General features: G+C 37.4%; 1 protein-coding gene and 1 long non-coding RNA gene across 2 annotated transcripts; both read left to right on the top strand.

Annotated features, from left to right (window-relative positions):
- Positions 1 to 486: 486 nt before the first annotated feature.
- Positions 487 to 6,512, top strand: TCF24 (transcription factor 24). Its single transcript, XM_032222834.1, has 2 exons — positions 487 to 849; positions 6,399 to 6,512. The coding sequence occupies exons 1-2, from the start codon at positions 487 to 489 to the stop codon at positions 6,510 to 6,512; spliced, it is 477 nt and encodes a 158-aa protein (XP_032078725.1).
- A 12,510-nt stretch (positions 6,513 to 19,022) lies between these two features.
- Positions 19,023 to 20,434, top strand: LOC116512369. Its single transcript, XR_004255876.1, has 2 exons — positions 19,023 to 19,109; positions 19,957 to 20,434. It is a non-coding gene; the product is annotated as an uncharacterized LOC116512369 (long non-coding RNA).
- Positions 20,435 to 20,616: the final 182 nt, after the last annotated feature.

Raw genomic sequence — 20,616 nt, 5'->3', positions numbered from 1 at the left:
GTACTTTATATATTTATAAAGTAATTTATAAATAAATTTCCTACTTTTATCTGAACACTTTATTAACATTTCAACACTAATAGTTTCTGCTAGATAATAAGTCAAATTCACTGGGATTCACTTCTGAAAGATAATAAACGTTGGCGCCAAATATATTTCAGGTTAAGATGCTTAAAATATGTCCTAATATAGTAATGTGCTCGTTATTTTCTGAGAATGCATTAGAATTGTAAATCCGTTGTTAGAACTATGTGCTGATGATTTTTCAGCTGAATTCTCCTATCTTAAAAATAAAACTGCAAGGTTAGTGGTTGCTGGCAAAGGGGTACTACATTAAGAGAATATATTGCAGTATACTGAAAATTGTAACAGAAAGTTCTTAGAAATCAGATAGCAACACAGTTCTAAAAAAGAAAATGTGGTTGTGACAATTCAGGGTATAAGCTGGGAATTTATATCATGTTGGTTGCAGGTTTGGTCTTACCAATGGACTATAAAAATGTACCCGAGAACATCAAGGTCAATGTTCCAAGCTCAAATGCCTCTCCGCCACCCTCCACATCTGGCGCTAACTCCTTAGGACAACAGACTGGGGCAACTTTGGGGAGACCTGCAGCAGCCAACGCTGCACGAGAGCGTAGCCGAGTGCAGACCCTACGACATGCCTTCTTGGAGTTACAGAGAACTCTGCCCTCTGTGCCACCTGACACTAAACTCTCCAAGTTGGATGTATTGCTTCTAGCCACCACCTACATTGCCCATCTCACCCGCAGCTTGCAGGATGAAGAAGAATTGCCTGGCAAGAGCTTGGGAACCCTGAGGGGGGATGGCTACCTACACCCTGTTAAGGTAAGCAAGGCAAAAGAAGTAATATTTTTTCCTAGAAGGTCCAATCATAGTATTGTTTGAAAACCTTTCCATTGTGCAGAAATCTTCAGGCAAAACGGCATACTAATATACAAGTACACTAGTCTATACAAGAAAGCTTTAGCATTACAGAATCAGCAGAATCAATTAGAACCAAGTGAACCACAATTCATTGATGTGATTCCATATGACACTTCAGATAGATACAGCATTAAACCTCTGTGTACCATAATCATGCCCAATACCAGGGACTAGGTTTTAAGTGACTCCCATTTATTACAAAGCAATTTATGCCTTATGACAGTGGCTGTTTGATCCAGATATCCCTTTTCCTGGTCTCAAATAATGTCATTATTTCCACCAAAAAATAGATTCTGCTGTTTTACACAAGCACTTTGACAGTGGCAATTCCAAACTGGATACTCAATTCACAAACATATTATTTCAAATTGCCCCATTTTCCCCAAGATATGCCAAAATATATCCCATTGGAGATTTTACCCCAATGTAAAATCCACTGCCTTATGAACCATCTTAGTTCATATTCCAACTACAAAAGGACTTCCCCTTGCTACTATGTCTTTAATAAGTAATTTATTTAATAATTTACACTTAGCTTAATTCAAGAAAGTACTACTTAAAGACCTAGTAATCAAGAATTATGTTAAACCAAACTAAATGGACCTTGATGTAAGTAGTCCTTTCATTGTTTGTTTCCAAAACTAACATTATCTAACAGTGATCGTGAATGAGCCTGTATACACTTTTAAAAATAGTTTTATTGTAATGTAGATCAGCGATGGGCTTGATATATAATTAGTTACGCATTTGTCCTCTAGCAAAAAATAATTATATTTTAATTGTTTTTTTAAAAAATCATTCTGGCTATAACATAGGAGTACATACAGCACAAATAATAGCAATAATAGCAATAACAGTAGACATATACCGCTTCATAGGGCTTTCAACCCTCTCTAAGCGGTTTACAGAGTCAGCATATTGCCCCCAACAACAATCTGGGTCCTCATTTTACCCACCTCGGAAGGATGGAAGGCTGAGTCAACCCTGAGCCGGTGAGATTTGAACCGCTGAACTGCTGATCTAGCAGTCAGCCTGCAGTGCTGCATTTAACCACTGCGCCACCTTGGCTCAAATAATAATGTAGAGCAGAAAGTAAAGCATATTCTTAAAATAATTGAAACAGCATTGACATCTCAAATGTTAAAATATACTCCACTCTGTAGTCTCAAAGCAGTCCTGCAACTGACAGAGTGCTCCCTCCGGCCAGATTTTGACAGTTTTCAAGACTAGTCATATACTTTTCCTAAGGGGATATGCTTTGGGCACAGTAAAGAGAGATGTGGTCAGACGAACCCAGATGGGAGAGGGGGATTGCTCTATATGCCTGTCTTAAGTTTGAGTGCATATGGTCTAGAGTATTCTTACCTCTGATGGTACACTGCACATACTGCACAAACCTAGAGAGAACAGACTTTAGACTGGCTTGATTAAAATCCCCAGCCACAATAAAAGCGCCCTCAGGATAAGTTTGCTGCTGCCTCTACAGGGGTGGGTTTCAAAAATTGTTCAAACCTACTCTTTGGGCGTGGCCTCCTTTGTGGGAGTGGCTTGTCACCCATGTGACCGGATGGGAGTGGCTTGCTGCCCATGTGACCAGATGGGAGTGGCCTGCCACCTATGTGACCTGGCGGGAGTGGCCAAGACGATGTTATTACTAGATATTACTAATTACTAGATATTATTAATATTACTAGATCATTATTAATGTGTAGATAACTGCAAGACATTACACACCCACTTACACATACACACGAACTATGACAGTGCCAGGAAAACACCAAAAAAATAAGAATCCCCCCCCCCCCAAAAAAAAAGACTGCCAATGAAACCAATTTTTTTTACTAAGCCTAAGGACAGGAAAAACAAAGTCACTGGGATAAAAACCATCAAGGCAATGTGGAAAATTATAAAGGACAGGCGCTCACGGAACCATCAACCACCTCAGAATTACCTAAACAACAAGGGTGAAAGACACTAAATCTGGCAAAGCTCCCTTGCACCAACCTGGCCTGCCCATAGAAAAGCAGCCACTTTGAGACACATAAACCTGGTCTGAACACTTAAAAGCAACATATTGCATCACAAATAAAACATTTGCAAAAAGGAATAACATTTCTTGTAATAAACATTCTATAAACAATAAATAAATAAAAATTCCCTAAAATAATTAAAAACAACCACGTTCAGAGAACACCAAAGGACCCCACAGTCCTCTCCCTCATCTTTTTCTTTGTTGTCCTAACTTTCTCCTCTTTCCCCCCCAACCCCACTTCCTTCTAGTATTGATGATGTTACTTAGTTTGGTAATGAAATGCCTGTAAGAAAACCACAAAGCTCAGAAAGCAGCAAGGATCCCACTAGCCCCCACCTCCTCTTTCTCCCTCTCTTTCTCCTGTTTGTCCTTTCTCTTTCTTCCCACCCCCCCAACCCCACTCCCTTCTAGCACTGATGATGTTACCAAACTAGGAGTGCTGGAGAGGAGCTCTCACAGGGCGAAGAGCTTCCTGCTACAGGCACAATCTATCTGCAGCCGTAAATGACTGCAAGCAGCAGCTACAGACACTGCTCGCAGCTGACAGTTGTGTTTGGGAGCGGAGGTGGCGGCAGCGGAAGCGGGCACAGCATGGGATGTCCCAAAGGTCGGGCACTTTTGGAACCTTCACAGGGCCAGGAACAACTGGAAAACCACCCCACCGCCGCTTCCGAGTGCCATATCTTCGCTCCGCAAGCGGCAGACATGCCTGTTGCGAGGCCGTCCCATGCTCCAGCCTGGCCAGGGAAGACAGGAGCCCTTCATGCCCAAGCCTCCACACGATGTGCCACCTTGGTCGCGCCAGGGCAACCTTCCGCCAGCCCGCCCACTGAGTGATGGCTGGATGGGCGCTGGTGAGCCCCGCTGCCCCAGCCACGTGGTGCCCACTCCTCACCTTGAAGGCAACATAACTGCTGCTGAGTGAGGACTGGGTGGGCAGCACCCGCCGTTAACCACCTTCTCCTGGGTCATGCCCGTGCCCCTACCCAGGCCGCCTGCTGAGTAGAAGGAGGTGGCTGGGATGCGTTGCTAGGCAGCCGGCAGGGCGGAGGTGGGTGCGGCACTGCCGCACTTGCCCTTGGGGCTTTTCTTATGGACATGTTGGCTGGCGCTGCTTCAGGGCGCCCCAGGCGCCGGCTCCTCTGAGTGTAGCCCATTCCCCCTCCCAAGAATACCGTTTTCTTTTTAAAAACGCCTCTGAAGACCTTGAAAACCTGCGAGGTTGCTTTGGGAGGGGGAAGACAGGGAGCATTTCCCCCACCCCATCTCTGGTTGCCTGCAGCCTCGGAGCCTGCAGCAACTTGCACAGTAAAGGCAATTAAGAACTTCTCTCGCTTGTGAGATTTTCTTTACTGTGCAAAGACTTGCTTTAAGGCTGCAGGTTCCAAGTCTGCAGGCACCCAGGAAGGGGGGCAGGGGGAAATACTGCCCATCTGTCTCCTTCCAAAGCAACCTTGCAGGTTATCAAGATCACCCGGAGAGGCGTTTTTTAAAAAGAAAATCCTGAAAAGCCACAAGATCTGGAGAGATGGGCAGCTGGTCTTTTTTTTTGGGGGGGGGGGGAAATCCCCAGAACCAGGAGCGCAACCCGCATGGCTTGTTCAAAGAGCAAAAGAAAGGGACAGAAGAGGAGTTCAGCTGTTTGAAAAGCCCGGCTTGGAACTCCTCTCCTGTTCCTTCTTTTGCTGTCTGTACATGCAGTGCGGGTTGCGCTCCCTTTTCTTTCATAGCCAGCTCGTTTCCAAATGTTAGCGCAGCACTCTCTAAGTTACATGACACCATAAATCAATTTTTTCCATCCCTCTCCATGGATCCCCACCCCATTATAAACGAGCTGGCTATGAAAGACAAGGGAGCACAACCCGCACGGCTTGTTCAAACAGCAAAAGAAGGGACAGGAGAGGAGTTTGGCTGTTTGAAAAGCCCTGCTTGGAACTCCTCTCCTGTTCCTTCTTTTGCTGTTTCTACATGCTGAGCGGGTCGTGCTGCCTTGTCTTTCATAGCCAGCTCGTTTCCAATTGGGGTGGGGATCCATGGAGAGGGACGGAAAAAATTGATTTATGGCGTCATGTAACTTAGAGAGTGCTGCGCTAACATTTGCATCAGGTGGAAAATAGACAGCAGTGATAACTATAACAGAAATCTCTCTAGGTAAATAAAATGGCCAACAAATGACAGTTAAGAATTCCACATCTGCAGAACAGTGAGTATAAGCAACTCTACTGTTAGTACACCAGTTATTATGTATGTATATACAAACTCCTACACCTTTGCTTTTACCAGAATTGCTGTTTCTGTCAAAGCGGTGTGTGGTGCGGTTAGTTAGCTCCACTGACGCATCCGGTGCAAGTGGATGAAGCCAGGTCTCTGTGATGATCATCACACAGCAGTCACGAATGAGCTTATTCGCTGCCATCCATAGCTCTAGTTCATCAGTTTTGTGGACAAAGGATCTAGAGTTGGTTAAAAAAATGCTTGGTAATGCTGGTCTGTAAGGCTGCTTCCGTAACCGAACTAGCAAACCAGCTCTGCATCCCTGCTTTCGCTCTCTTCACCACCTCCTAGGCCCAACAACGTCTTACTATGTCACTCGGTATATTATGAGACTGCTGGAAGTCGCTGGTAATATCTAGTCAACTAGAAGATCCAATCTTTAATAACTCCCTGTGGGTATATAGTTTTTGCCTAATTCTACTGTGGCACCAGGAGCTCAAAGCCGCAGCGTCTAAGCACGCTGCCGTGTAGGACAGTAGTTTATGATGATTTAAACCTAATGTAATAAATGTGCTGGCCTATTATTTTTTACCTTCTGCCACCAGTTTGCAAATCTTTTCTAAAGGTAAGCTGTCAGTAATTGTAGACAAGCGGCACAATAAAATTAAATAGGCATCAGAGCTCAATCTAAAGGTATCTAATGAGGTAGCAAGATCTTCTTCCTTATCTATACCAATCTATATAGCTCTCCATCTCATGATGTCAGTCTTGTAAGGTGATCCAGACAGAAGAAACACACCCAGATGAATTAGCTGAAATATTATTTTAAAGTTTCATTAACAGATCTTGTAAGTCTGAAAGTATATTTTCCCCTATTGTTTTTACAGCCCCCAAAAACATAGGGAGTTTTGAGTTTGTCACACCGACATTTTTGCTGCAAGCTCAGCTACTAATTATCCAGCTGTTCCCCTGGCTATGGTTTTTCTGTCTCCCATGGGCATACCCATATACCATTACACATGCTTTCTATTTGCATTGGTTCAATGCAAGCAGCAGATTATAAAGGATGGGAGAATTTATAGTCCAATAACTGATAAACATATTCTTAAATGAACTAGCTTAATTCATGTAATTGCTAATAAAACTGCTGGTTTCCTGCATTTATGCAAGCAATACTAAACTATTTTGCATCTTCATCTTCTAGAAATGGCCAATGAGATCACGCTTATACATTGGAGCATCAGGACAATTTTTGAATCCCTCAGCGCAATCAGAAAATGTAAATCAAGGAGAAACCTCAACAAATTCTCAAATTTAATCCTGTTTTTTTCTTAAATGCTATTGTATTTATTATTCCAGATACATTTAAATAAGGTCTTCCAATATCTGTGATATTTCTTCCAATTGACCGGCATCCTTAGATGGTAGGCTTGAAATTCAGCATGTTAGTTCAGATTGCTTTCTTCATAGCCAGGGACAACGTGTTCATCTCGGATGTGTATTATAATTTATTTGTTTCTTACATAGCTACTATTTCTGAAGAGGCAAAATATATTTTTCATTGTGTGAATGGTGCTACTATTGAAATCCATAAGATACCAGCTCATGTGTCATCTTGTTTATGAGAACATATCTTTTCTTTGTGAAGAAATGGCTGAATGTAATATAGTGGATAATTTACAGGCATTTTGCTTCCTTTGTTGATAATTAATGAAATGTGGATTGTTTTACCCCAATATTGAAGAAATTAAATAAGATAACCAAATACTGTGGTAGATTTTTAAGCTAATGTTTAAAAGCTGAGCCGCATAGTCACCTTGAACTGTGGGATGGGCAGAAATAAATTTGATAAATAAATAAAATAAATAATGCATCCAAGCTTTGGGGACTTTTAACTGAGAAGAGTTCCGCACAACTATTTCAAGTATTCCAATGATCCATGTTATATACTCAGATATATCTATTCATAATTTGCCATATGTGTCACAGAATTACGATAGATGACATAAGGCAATAATTTTCTCACACAGGTTGTCCTTATCTTTGAGCATGACAGGTTTGTCATGCTCAAAGGTAAGCAAGTTAGAAATCAAAACTGCAATTGTGTTCAATAGCTATTGAGATGTCAGTTCAAGCCCTCAATATTAAGGTAGCTGGTGTTTTGAAGAATTAATCCAAGAAATAACATTGCAAAACTGGATGTATGAACTTTAGACATTAAATTCTGTTGATGTTATAATGTACCTCAACAAAAAAAATTGCTTTGAAGAATAAGTTACAGCTTTCATACTTTCTTTAAAATATGTCCAAAATTCTTTTTACGATGTATTGTTACAAACTGTACATCTATTAATTTTTCATAATATTTGATTATTTTATTTATACTGTGTATGTATAATCACTATTCAATTTACAACAATTCATACATCTAATGAAACTAATCCTGAGAAATGTATGCTCCATCTTTCTATCAGTTTGTAGAGTGCCTGAAGATTCTTTGCTCTTGCTATTGCAGCTCTCCCACTGGAAGTATTACTTACATGTTGTTTTGTTAACTAGCTAAAGCAGAAACAAAAGTTATTCCAAAACACAAGTGTGGCATAAAAATAATGTACGTAGATTTGTAGATTAAACTGGCTATTAAACCTGTAGTATAATTTGCTATTGGTTGTGTTTATCTGTATCTTGAAAGTACCAATTATTTTGGGAAAGAGCTTCTGCTTCAACATATACATATTCTTTACAAATGATGCTCACCGCAGAATGTAAAGCTTGCATATTTGGTTAATTTGATTTAATATTGCATGTAAGCAACAATGATTACAAGTACAGACACTTTTTCTTATTGTATGAATAAATTATTTGCAAAATTATGTCTCAAATAATGTTTATTGTTATGTACTTTTTAAAACTACCTTGAATTATTTTTTTAATGCAAACATTTCCAGGGAAGCCAAGAAAATCAGATTAAAAGGTTTTTAAGAAATTGTACATCTTTTAGTAAAGTTGGAATTTTAAGTACATTATCATTATGGATCAAGCCATTATGGCAATGTATTTTTTATCTTTAGTATTAAAAACTCACATCTTCATTGTTGAGGAAAAGCTTTATCTGAAATGCTGTTATTTGGATACAATGATGACAATTATGTAGCATCATGTTGTCGATTTTTGTTTTGGCATTTCTTTAAAAATATTCTTAGCTCATGTATGAATTTGTAGGTGCTGTTCACCATTCCTAATATTAGCATTTCCTGAGAGTTACTTCTCTCTTTTTCTTATCATACACAGTCACACGCTATTAGTTCACAAGGAATAATTGCACATTGTCTTTAGGTTATTAGAGTAAGGATTTTTTACAGGAAATTCTTCGTAAGTTTTTTAGCAATATTTGATATCTATGTTAAGCTGTACTGAATTATGTTGACTTTTTCAATATATTATACATATATGCATATGCACACAAAATAAAAGAAATATAGCAAGGTGGAAAAAGGACTGCGTATTACATACAATCACAGGTTATAAAAGATCATCTCTAAGTCAAATGTTATACTAAAACTCAAGATCTGAGAATCTCATATTTTTTAAAAGTAAGAATTTTTTTTATGTCTCAAAGTAATAAAGCAATAAATAGCAATAGCAGATTTTTATATACCGCTTCATAGGGCTTTCAGCCCTCTCAGCGGTTTACAGAGTCAGCATATTGCCCCCAACAACAATCTGGGTCCTCATCTTACCCACCTCGGAAGGATGGAAGGCTGAGTCAACCCTGAGCCGGTGAGATTTGAACCGCTGAACTGCTGATCTAGCAGTCAGCCTGCAGTGCTGCATTTAACCACTGCGCCACCTTGGCTCTATATATATACAACTATTCCTATATACAACTATTCCAAAGCATGGAATAGTTGTATAGCTATTAAATCGTATTGCAGTTTTTCAAATCTACAATAAAATAGTATTATCTGTTACTAAAAATCAGTTAAATTTTGAGAATAATTTTAACTGCTGCTCAGAATAATTTTTTAACTCCCCCACTTCCTCTAATCCAGCATTTTTCCTTAGATTCAGTGGGATCCAGAAATATTACCTTTGGAATTGTTTTCTTCCAAATAGAGGACCATGTTTTTTCCCTGGCATCTTCCAGGTTCCTTTCACTAATTTTTGTTTCCTTGGTGGTGGCAATACATAATTGACATAGCCTGTCTTCATGGCACTCATTTTCTTAAAATCTCAGATGTATTCATTGGCTAATAAATGTTGAGGATCTTTCATTCAGTGTGATAGAATTGCCGTCTAACAAAATTTTATATCGCTTATGAATTCTTTCTTCAGGAATACTGTAGTCAGCTATGTATTCAGTGTTTTTTTTTACCAGGTGACTGTAAGCAGAAGAAAGAAAACTGGTTAAAAACAGTAGTGCTGTAATTTTATTTTAATTTCTAGCATTGTGACAGCATAATACAAAAGAGAACAAACATTACCTTACTGCTATTCTATAATTCAAGAAACAATCCTAATTTTCATAGGGACCTATTGTCTATCTAGCCTGAGATACTCGTAATTTTGTCTTGAATGTGTTTAAAGGTTGACCACTGAATTCTGAAACAGCTTTATTTTCTTTTCCTAATATAGCTGTCCCAACTAAACTACTAAACAGAAGATTCCTGCCACTTTCATGTAATATAGCTTAAAAGGATTGTTTTTACAGTCCTTGTGAAAAGTTCTCTTTTAGCAATAATTTATTCTTTAGTTGTTCCAACAATTAACTTTGATTCCACCAAAGTATGTATAAACAGTTCATAATTAAGTTACATTGTGATTGTTGGCATGTATGCAGATAAAAAAATACTTCATATTTTTACAATACTTTTTTTATCTGAAAAATAGTCATTTTAGTATCATTTTCTTTCCCCCACCCCCTTTTATCTAGGTTATTATTTTTAAATAATTCAGGTGGCAAACATAACTAATGCTACTTCCTTCTATTTCCCCCATAATTATATCCCAATGAGGTGAGTTGGACTCAAAGTGGTGACCAGCCCAAAGTCATCCCACTGGCTTTCATGCCTAAGGCAGAACCGGAGCTCACAGTCTTCTGATTTCTAACCTTAACTACTATACTAAATTGGCGCTCTATGCTAAATGCTATGCATTAAGACAACACAAATATTTTTTCCCAGAATATGCAGTGTGATATAATGGTATGAGAGCTGCTATGTTATTATTTCACATTTAAATGTAATCTAAAATATGTACACATATAAACAAAACAGTCCATTCCAGAAGAGCAATAATCTGAACAATTTAACACTTATGAAAAAAAGAATGGCGGATAGGAAACAATATCAGGCATTAGTGTTTTAAGGTTATGCAGTACTTACAATGAATGGAAACAATTGATAGAGGACACATGGATCCAGGAAGTAATCCTATAGCAGGAACACTAACATAAAAATTCTGATGAATAAGAAAGGGAAGATCTATACTGGTGTACCTTTACCATTAACATGCAAAAGAAAATGGATAGGAGGAACACAGTGTTGAAAGAAAAATTGATCTGGTTAAGGTCCAAGCTGGGAGAAAGATGCTAGAAATAAAATGGAGGCTGGAGGCGGATTGGAAAGAAAGCTCCATTTATTGATGAACAGAACCACCAGGGTTTATGGTTCTGGTGCAGCTGACCAATTGTTTTGATTACATGGATTTTTACAAGTTTCATAGATAACTGCAATGTCTGAAATACCCTTATGAGATTGTGTGATGTAGGAAACTCTGTGTCTTCTGCTAAATGGTAGTGGATTAATCATATTATGTCCTGAAGGATCATAGTCTGTTCTTAACCCCATCACCCTGAAGCTGAAGGTCTTTTGTTTTGTAGATACGCTGGTCCAGTCTTAATGGACACAAAATATCTGCTGGGGGGGGGGTGTGCTATTAAGAAAGACTGAGTCTCCTTTCTGTTTCTAAGAGCATGTTTCCCCATTTCTCCCTTTGGGAAAATATAATATTCTGCTTTTTTAATATTTCCCAAAATATTTCATTCTTCTAGGAGCGGGGAGATGCTTCCTACAATTATACAGACAAATGTGATACCCACATCTGTCTCCCACAGTGGTAGGATTCAAATTTTTTACTACCGGTTCTGTGGGCTTGGCTTGGTGGACGTGGCATGGCTTGGTAGGTATGGCTTGGTGGGCGTGGCAGGGGAAGGATACCATAAAATCTCCATTCCTTTTCCACTCCAGTTGGGACTTGGGAGGCGGTGGCAGGCCCAGTCAGAGGTGGTATTTACCGGTTCTCCGAACTACTCAAAATTTCCACTACCAGATCTCCAGAACTGGTCAGAACCTGCTGAAAACCATCTCTAGTCTCCCACCTCACAAAGATCTCAACTTTACAACTCCTCAGCCTCTCTTCCTAGCTGCTGAAGCACTTTTCAAATTCACAACAGAAATGGAAATATTTCCCTCTTCAGGGTAATTTTAAATCATATCCTGCTTCTGAATGTTCCTGAGATCACAATATCAAATAAACCTGTGAAATTATAGGGCCTTTCCACATGGCATAAACATGTCCTGGCAGTATCTTTATTTTCACTATTCCCAGTCCATGAGTGAAAAGGCTTAAGCATCTATCAATCAAATCTTATTATAGTCAAAGACCAGCATAAGGAGGGCAAGATAGTGTTAAAATAGTATTTATCTTTATTCACCCACCATCTAAGTAACTTCAAGATGTTAACCTTTGTCACCCATAATCCTTGAGAGAGAAAGCAGCCAGTAATAATTGAAAGTAGAGACAGTGGCAGGCTAGATATTGGCAATTGGGACAGAAAATTTCATGTTGTCCCACAGTGGTAGGATTCAAAATTCAAGTGTCCTTGACTTACAACCATTTGTTTAGTGACCATTCAAAGTTCCAATGGCACTGAAAAAGGTGACTTCTAAGCATTTTTCACACTTAAAACAATTGAACAATTCTCATGGTAATCTGATCAAGATTTGGGCACTTGACAACTGGCCTACATTTATGATGGCTGCAGTGTCCCAAGGTCATGTGACAAGCAGAATCAATGGAGAGGCCAGATTCACTTAACAACTGTGTTACTAAACAACTGCAGTGATTCACTGAACAGCTGTAGCAAGAAAGGTGGTAAATGGAGCAAAACTCACTTAACAATTGTCTTGCTTAGCAAAAAAAATAGCAATAGCAACAGCACTTAATACCGTTTCACAGTGCTTTATAGTCCTCTCTAAGCAGTTTACAGAGTCAGCCTATTGTCCCCAACCAAATGTTAGGCTCAGTTGTCATGGTCAAGAACTACCTCTAGTTCCCCCCACCATTTCATTAAAGAGTGGACAGCAGTGGCAAAAAGCTATAACTAGATCAACTGGCCCAATTCATCCATTGCTAGCATGGGTCAAGTCAGTAATATTGCATGATCCTGACTCTAAATGTTTACCCTCAAGAAAGGTTACTGTATTTGCCAAGGCCCTATTGCTTTTTTTTCCTGTTGTAGGAACTTAGCATCCACCCCTCTCCTAGAAGAATGAAATATCCTAGGAAATATTGAAAAGGCAGAATATATTTCCCTGCGTAAGAAATGGAGAAACATGTTTTTAGGCAGGAAACAGACTCACTTTTAATAGCCTCACCTTTCTCAATGACCATTAGGGGCCCTGAGCTAGTTTACTCTGCATAACAATGATAGGATTAGCTTTCTACTGAAACCCACCACATGGCATCTGGGAACTCAACCAACTTAGACTCAAAACACAAGCTAGAGAGTTGCCCCTGCATGGGCCCCTGGGAGTCTGACAACCAATCAGAATACATTTCTTACACAGGAACAGGAAACAGAGAGGTGGGGCTGAACAGAGAGTATAAAGCCTGGAACTTTCAGCATCTCGCTCTCTTCTTCTTCACCCAACATCTGGAGCATGTGGTCACCTTTTCCCCCAGGATCTCAAACCATGTGGCCCTGTCCACCATTAAACCATCTTTCCAAGCAGCCTCCATGTTTCCAGTTTCTTTTTACCCCACTTGGGGCTAAACCCAGAAGGACATTTCTTCCAACACTGTTGTTTTTTAAATATTTTCCCTGGATTTTGTAAACTGGAGTAGGCGGCTATAACAATTAATCCAGTAAAGTAATAAGGCGCGGTTCCGAGATGTCTGTCTGCCTTCCTAGCATCGGCTACCAGCTCCTGGAGTTCCAGTTTGCTACCTTTACGAGCCCAAACTCGGCCAGGTATGGAACTACATTTTCCACAATGCATCGCGAGCCTGTATATTTTTTAGCGCCGATCCTACCGTGAGAGGTAATTCATGCCGTTTTCACGAAGGGAAACTGAGAAACGAGTGGTTGGCTTGTTCGTTAAAAGTAGTTTGAAAGAAATATCCGAAAGTATCCCATTTCATTTGGGTTTGTAAACGGGTCCTGACCGGCATTAAACTTCGGTGCTACATGAGCCTGCCAAGTAGATAAAGGGAGGTGGGGGAAGTCAGCCCAGCCAGGCCCGAGGGCAACCCCCGAGTCACGTGGGCCTCAAAAGGACCGTTGTGGCTCGTCGCGAGACTTGGCGTGTTGCTTCGCCTCGTGGCGAAGAAGCGCGCGCGCGCGCATCCTTTAGAGTCGGTTGCAGTTGAGCGTGTTCGGAGGTGACTGGTTGGGCCTTGCATTGCCTCCGTTTTGGAAGATTCGTCTTCGGAACCGCTGGGCTCTTCCGTTCTGCTGACCCGAGAAATGTAATGAAGCGAAGATAGGCTACGGCGACCTTCTAGCGGACGGCACCGGGGGCTTCAGAGGTAGATATTGGGCAAAAGCGCGATCGCTTGGGGTTTTCCTCAAACGGTTGGTACGCCAGGAAAGAGATTCTTTGGAACCTCTCGGTCCGATGTGGGTGGTCAAACGGGGGGGGGGAATGATGACGCCCTCAAGAAACCACAGCACTCCTCCTTGTTCTTAAAAATAGACCGAGTTTTGCGCCATTTTGTCCATTTCGGCGGAAAGGCTAAGCCTCCCCCCCGGGGGGGCTAGTCAGTGACCAACTCCCGCTTTTTATGTGTTGGCATGGCACTGAATTAGTTTGTTCGCCAAGGTGTAGAAAATTGATCATTTTAATAATTTGCCCCTAAAACCACTAGGCTCCCCCGGGGAGACGCCTAATATGAATAGAGGAGTTTAAACTTTGATCGGTTTTGCATTATGTACGTACTTCTATCATTACTGGCCTGCAGAATCTCAGAGTTTACAATATCAGCTCCTTATTGGACTATTAACTAATTTGCTGAATTGTACTTTCTGTCTAATAACATGGAACCGGGAACATTGGATTTGCTGAGCTGAATCTGCTTTGTTGTGATGTGGTACTGGGATTGAAAGGAAAAAAGATTGGGGATGAAGCAGCTGCTCCTTAAATAAAAATTTACCCTTCGAGGTTGGTGCAGTGACTATTGGGTTAGTAACTATTAAATCTTAACACTTTATGGGACTACAGATCAGTTTCTCATGTCAAACAGTGATAATAAATTCAAGGAGAATAGATATGATAATTTAATTTTAACTTAAAAAGAATCTAAGAAAAAGAATCTAATCTTAAGTGATTATTCAAAAACACAAGTGATATTTATTTAATCCAACAAAATTTGAAACAGACTGACTTTGGCACTACTGGAATCTGCAAAATATTACTGCATTATTCTGGATTACATTTTTACATTTGCCATACTGAAAAAATTAATAGTGCATTTTCTAGTATAGTGCTACTGTAAATTGCAAACTAGTGTAATTATTTTATGCCGATGATGAATGTTGAAGAGCTTCCAGAATTTATTGACTATATTATACTACAGAGGCTGGAATGACAGACTTTTGGGAGAAAGAAGGGGGGAAATAAGAACTGCAGTACTGAATATGAAAGAAAAACTTAGAATTATTAAACTTACATGAAAGAATGACAATATCAAACATGGCGGCAACATTGAGAATCTCAGCCTTTTTTTGTCTAGAACCAGTATATTTTGTTTAACAATCAGATACTACTAAATTTAGTGAAGTTGTTAGTATTCAATATATTTACATGGTTCTATCCATCAGCTAATTAAATAGAAGGAAGTAATGTGTGTGCTCACTACCTTGAATTATTTACAAAATATAAAGGCAGGAAAGTTCTTAAATACTACCCTGGTTTGCTTCAAAGCCTCCAAATGTCACAAGATGGAGCTGTTGTGCAAAAGCGGTACATGTCATCTAGCAATAATATATGATGCCATTATTTATTGTACTTAAGGTAAAAAGGTAAATGATGTTCTTAGGGTAGTGTATATAGGAAAATGGGTGTGTAGAAGTAGAATGCTTATTTGAAAAAAAAATTCACATTCAGATTTTTATTTGCAGTGGCATAACTACTATATAATTATACATAAGTAATCTTGATATTACAGAAGCAGTAAAATAATTTGATGAAACAACATCCCTAGTGCTATAAGTCAGATAAAGAGTTCTGAACTACCTCAAAGATTTTAGCAGAAAAACATATTGATAGTAATTTTCTTTCATGTAATTAGGAAGATCTTTCCCTGTAATTGATTTTGATTGTGAAGTACAAGTTGAGCTTGTCATAAATCTATACATAATACAAATGGTAACCGAATTCTTGGCTGTGCTATTATGTCAAATGAGAAGCTACTGAAAAAATACAGAATTAAATTTGGAATGCTACACAATATTTTTTTAAAAAACTATAAAACTAAACCTGAAACTCACACTATGAGTGTGAAGCAATAAAACAACTTTCTAGTTGTGCTAAGTTATGAAACATAGTAACTTGAAAGCATTTCGTTAGACAAAAGAATATTTTGAAATGTAGCTGTGCAAACAAGATACTCATATTTTTTTAAAATGCTATTTTAGGCATACTTCTTACACTCCTTATAATTACTTCTAGTGCATAACTTGGTTTCTCCAAACTAAAAGTAATAAAAACTAGAAAGAATTTACAGATTCTTCAGAAGAATTGATTTGGAATTCACAGGAATATTTTAGGGGAGTTTTTGAAATTGTTAAAGCTGCTATATCTTTCAGGTTTCTTGTATAAGAATGCTTTCCAGGCTTTCTGCATGTTGCATTTCTGTGGTGAATCATCTCCATTGAAAGATTTACATAAGTAATGCAAGAAAGAATCTTGTGATGACAACACAAACAGGTGCACCACTATTGATAATTAAGAAGCAGAAAATACATTTTAATTATTATTGAAATAAACATTCACTAGGAAACCAGTTTGGTGGTAGCTTTAAAGTTGACTGATTTTCAAGACAGCCTGTGACCATTGTTTTCCATCTGCTTAGTGCAGGGAAAGACTATAAAATAGAGCTTCCCTTTTAGAAGCTTAAAATAGTTGTAACACTTCTTGTTGCTATCCTCTTTGAAAATCATATTCAGCTTATTTAGTTCTTCCTAGGAATTTATTTTGTCCATGTTTCTTCACCAAGACCTGCTATCATGCTATGAAGTTGATTATGTGCCATCAAGTTATTTTCAACTACTACTGACCACATAGATTTTCTCTATGACAATCTGCCTCTAACTTGTTTTTTCGAATCTGCCAATGGTGCATGCATTGCCATTGTAAGACTTATGCATCTTGCTGCTGGTTGTCCTCTTCTGCTAGGTCTTCTCATAATAATTCTGCAGAAAGATAATTTGAGCTTGGTCATTTGTGCCGTGAGTGAGAACTGTGGGTTGATTTGCTCAATGATGTATCAGATTATTTTCTTGGGTGTCCTTGGTATTCTCAAGAGTCTTTTTATCTGTCTATCATACTATATAGATGGGGACCACTCATAGTTCCATTGTAACTTGTTACAATGGCACTCACATCCTTATGTTTACGACCTTTGCAGGTCTGTAAAACAAAGTAGTAAGTAGAAATATTATAAGTAATCACTGTTTTGTTTAGTGACAGCTTTCCTTAAAGACCAAGTTAGTCTTAATTGTGATCACTAAATGAGGACTACCCTTACTTGAAGTTTAATGTGTTGTGTTTATGTTGAGCTTTCTAATTTTTAAAAATTTTTGGGCAATAATGCTTTTTGCTGATTTGCAGGCAGAAAAATGGCAAGAGTTTATCTTTGTAAATGTAACAAAACATTTCCAATATTACTTTCAATTTCCCCAAAACAAAAAAATAAGGTGTGCATGAAGTATTGTGTGATGTATTATAAAGTACAGTAGAGTTTCATAAAATTCATAATATATGATCAACACATTAAAATGCCTACAGGAATAAAAAGTCCTTTTCAACAAAGTGCCCATTATAATACATAGGACCCAGGGTTTTTTGGTTGGACATAAAATACATTAAAGTTTTACAACCCTTGGAGTAGGCAATAAATTTCATTTTTGAAGCATATGTATGTGTAATAAGTATTTTAATACATCTGTCTTTTAGTTGTGTATAAAATTTCTAATTCCTGGTTCCGTGTATATTTTCTAGAATTTGGTGGCTTTTAATTAAGGTTTTCAAGAAAATGTAGGGAAAATATACTTCTAGTATTGATTATTTTGAGTTATTTCCACTCTGCCAAGCTGTCTGAATAATGATGAATTGTGCAAGTAGTGATCATTATTGCAGTTGATGTCTTCATAAATCAGTAACATCAGCTAAGATGTCCCTGTTCTAATGATTAATTGCTTCTTTGTCAGTGCAGGGATTAGCTAGAGAGTCATCTTTGAGCCATGACCTCTGCCCTCTTCACTCTGTAACGGTAAATTTAAGCCTAGGAATACCGTTTCATTGAGACTTCAATGGGGTTTTTTTGGGGGGTGTACTTAGCTCTCGGCCTGAACCAAGTCTATAGGGAATATGTTTTATTAGTTAAGATAGCTGGTCGCAAAGCATGGAAATTGTAATCCTTAATCTTAATCTTAATTTCTTTCTTATTAAACAAGAATAAACTATAAGAAGATTCATTCATTAGAGCAGTGCATGAATAAAATAGTTTGACTCTGGATTAATTCTTCCCGTAGTTTTCCCATAAGTTTTGGAACAGCAACAGCCCAAATCAGTCCATTGTAGAATAAAGGCCTTTTCAGAATGTTATAACTACTTCAACATACTGCAAGTTATTTTATTATCTTTGCAACTGAGATATTTCATTTGCCAGCATTTCTTTGGGCATTTTGGGTGTTTTAAGACATGGGGCATTCAGGTGTTGTTGCCCAGTTGTAGTAAGTTCCATGTACAGTGCAGCCAGCTTATTACTATTTCAGAGACACTAGCTGTAGCTGCTTCATCAAATCATATATTCCTGTCCATTGACTAGTCCCTTTATTTCTTTTCTTATCATACTGATATCTTAAACATATTTTACACATTTACCATTCTAGGTTTCTCTTTGTAACTATCCAACCTTTATACTTTTTGTACTTATGAATAAAATATAATACTGTCCAGTTGTATCAAAGCTTATGTGCATAGGAAGTACAATTATCTATTTTATTTCAGTGGTAATAGTAGTTGATACCATGGGTATAGATTAACTCCCTTATGAAATGGCAATAGGAATAGTAAATTTAGAGAGTAATGTTATTAATGTATTCTGTTGGGGGGGTTAAAAGTACATTCAATGAGATCCAGTGTTTTAGCTATGCTTTGTTTTTGTTTTTTAAGAATAGTATAGAATGAGATCTCCTACATACTTGCATATCAAGCAATTATAAGGAATAAAATACTTTTATTCATAAATATATTTTGTTCATAAATGCAAAATTTTAAAAATCCTAAATGCTTCCATTTTATTTAATAAAAATGGTATTACACTTAAATATTGCCAACTGTTTGATTTCTTTCCTTTTTTGTTTTGTTTTGGAGCAATCAGTAAACCCCACAGGATCCCATATTAAATGGTGAGTATTGCTCTTACTATATAAAGAGAGTAAGAATTGTGATTTGGATTAATAAATGCATTTGGAAAGTTGAATACATATTTCTAGAAGATTAAAGTTACATGAATGCTTGTTTTTTATTTTTTTCCTTTTGAAATAAATAAAAATATTTGCAAATAGGTACTAAAATGGAAAATATTTTAATACATGTTTTTATTAATGGGATAAATATTTTATCACCGGCACAATGATGATTTCCTTTAGCCGTTTACCCATCTGAATGTGTGATGTGTATTTGCAATTCTGAGGTGCCAGTAAAGCTTTAATTATACCATGCAAAGTATTTGCTTAGCATATTTAAATACTGTATATTAAAATGTCTTTCCAAAGTGATTTAATTGGCATATTTCTCCAAGTAGTCCTGAACTGCTGTTCAGAATTTGAGAATTCTATATTTAAAAACTACTTATCAATTTGAAATGATTGAAAATTCCACATGAATTTAAGAATTTTTGTAAAAAATGCAAATCTGATTAAAAGTTAAATTGAATGAACTATTTAGATGACTAAAGTTATTCTTGAATGTTAAATGATGGTCATCAAAATGATCAAAATTATGTATTAAAAATATTTTTATTACAACATTTAACTTAAATATGTTTTTTTATTTTAATTTTAGTTTAATGTCATTTATTATTTTACTGAAAATTGTAGATTTGCTAATTTGAAAATAGTTTTATCTAATTTGAAAATAAAAATGACAACTTTTAATGAACCATTTTTACTTAATGTATTATCTTAATATAACATTTGCTGCTGTTTTATATGCTGCTATTCAATGTATACTAATCTCCCTATTTCTTTGCAGGATATAACAAGACAAATGGAAGAGTGAGCGTTTTCCAATATGAAATTAATTTTAAACAAATACTTTAGTTTGATGTTGATGTAATTCTAAATTAAAAACATATATAGGACAATTAACTCTTCAGCATTTTCCTAAGGATATTTTTCATCATATTTTTTTTCTCAGATTTCTGGGAAATAACTTTTTTTCAGTTAGCTTGTTTTCTTGTTTCTACATGAAGATTGCATGAGGAAAGCAGACTTGCCATGATAGATAACATGGTTATAGAGACTGTTTTCCTACATCTTTGTAAAATTCAATCTCAACCATGGTTGACTTTTGTATATGCATATCTTTGTTTTTAATGTTATTGTAAGCCTTAGTGAGCACTAAATCAAATTGAAGTCTTTACTAATGAACTGTCATTTATTTATACTATGTGGGAGATTACCAGCCTGTATATTTTTGAATTCCATTAAATTTCATTTCTTGTTTTATATTTTAGAATGTGATTCTGATTTTGGGGGGTGAGAGTAAAATCCTATATGAAGAATTTGAATACAATTTCAGTAACAGAAAATTTGATGAGACAACTAAAACAAATGTACCTATTTTCCTATGCTTGCTATAACATTCAAAATAAGAATATAGGGAAAAAGCTACTACTGTACGGCAAGAATA

The sequence above is a fragment of the Thamnophis elegans genome, chromosome 8, assembly GCF_009769535.1.
Source record: "Thamnophis elegans isolate rThaEle1 chromosome 8, rThaEle1.pri, whole genome shotgun sequence".
In the NCBI taxonomy this organism is placed as follows: Eukaryota; Metazoa; Chordata; class Lepidosauria; order Squamata; family Colubridae; genus Thamnophis; species Thamnophis elegans.
The sequence above is the reverse complement of the archived record's forward strand: the minus strand, read 5'-3'. Positions and strand labels throughout refer to the sequence as shown.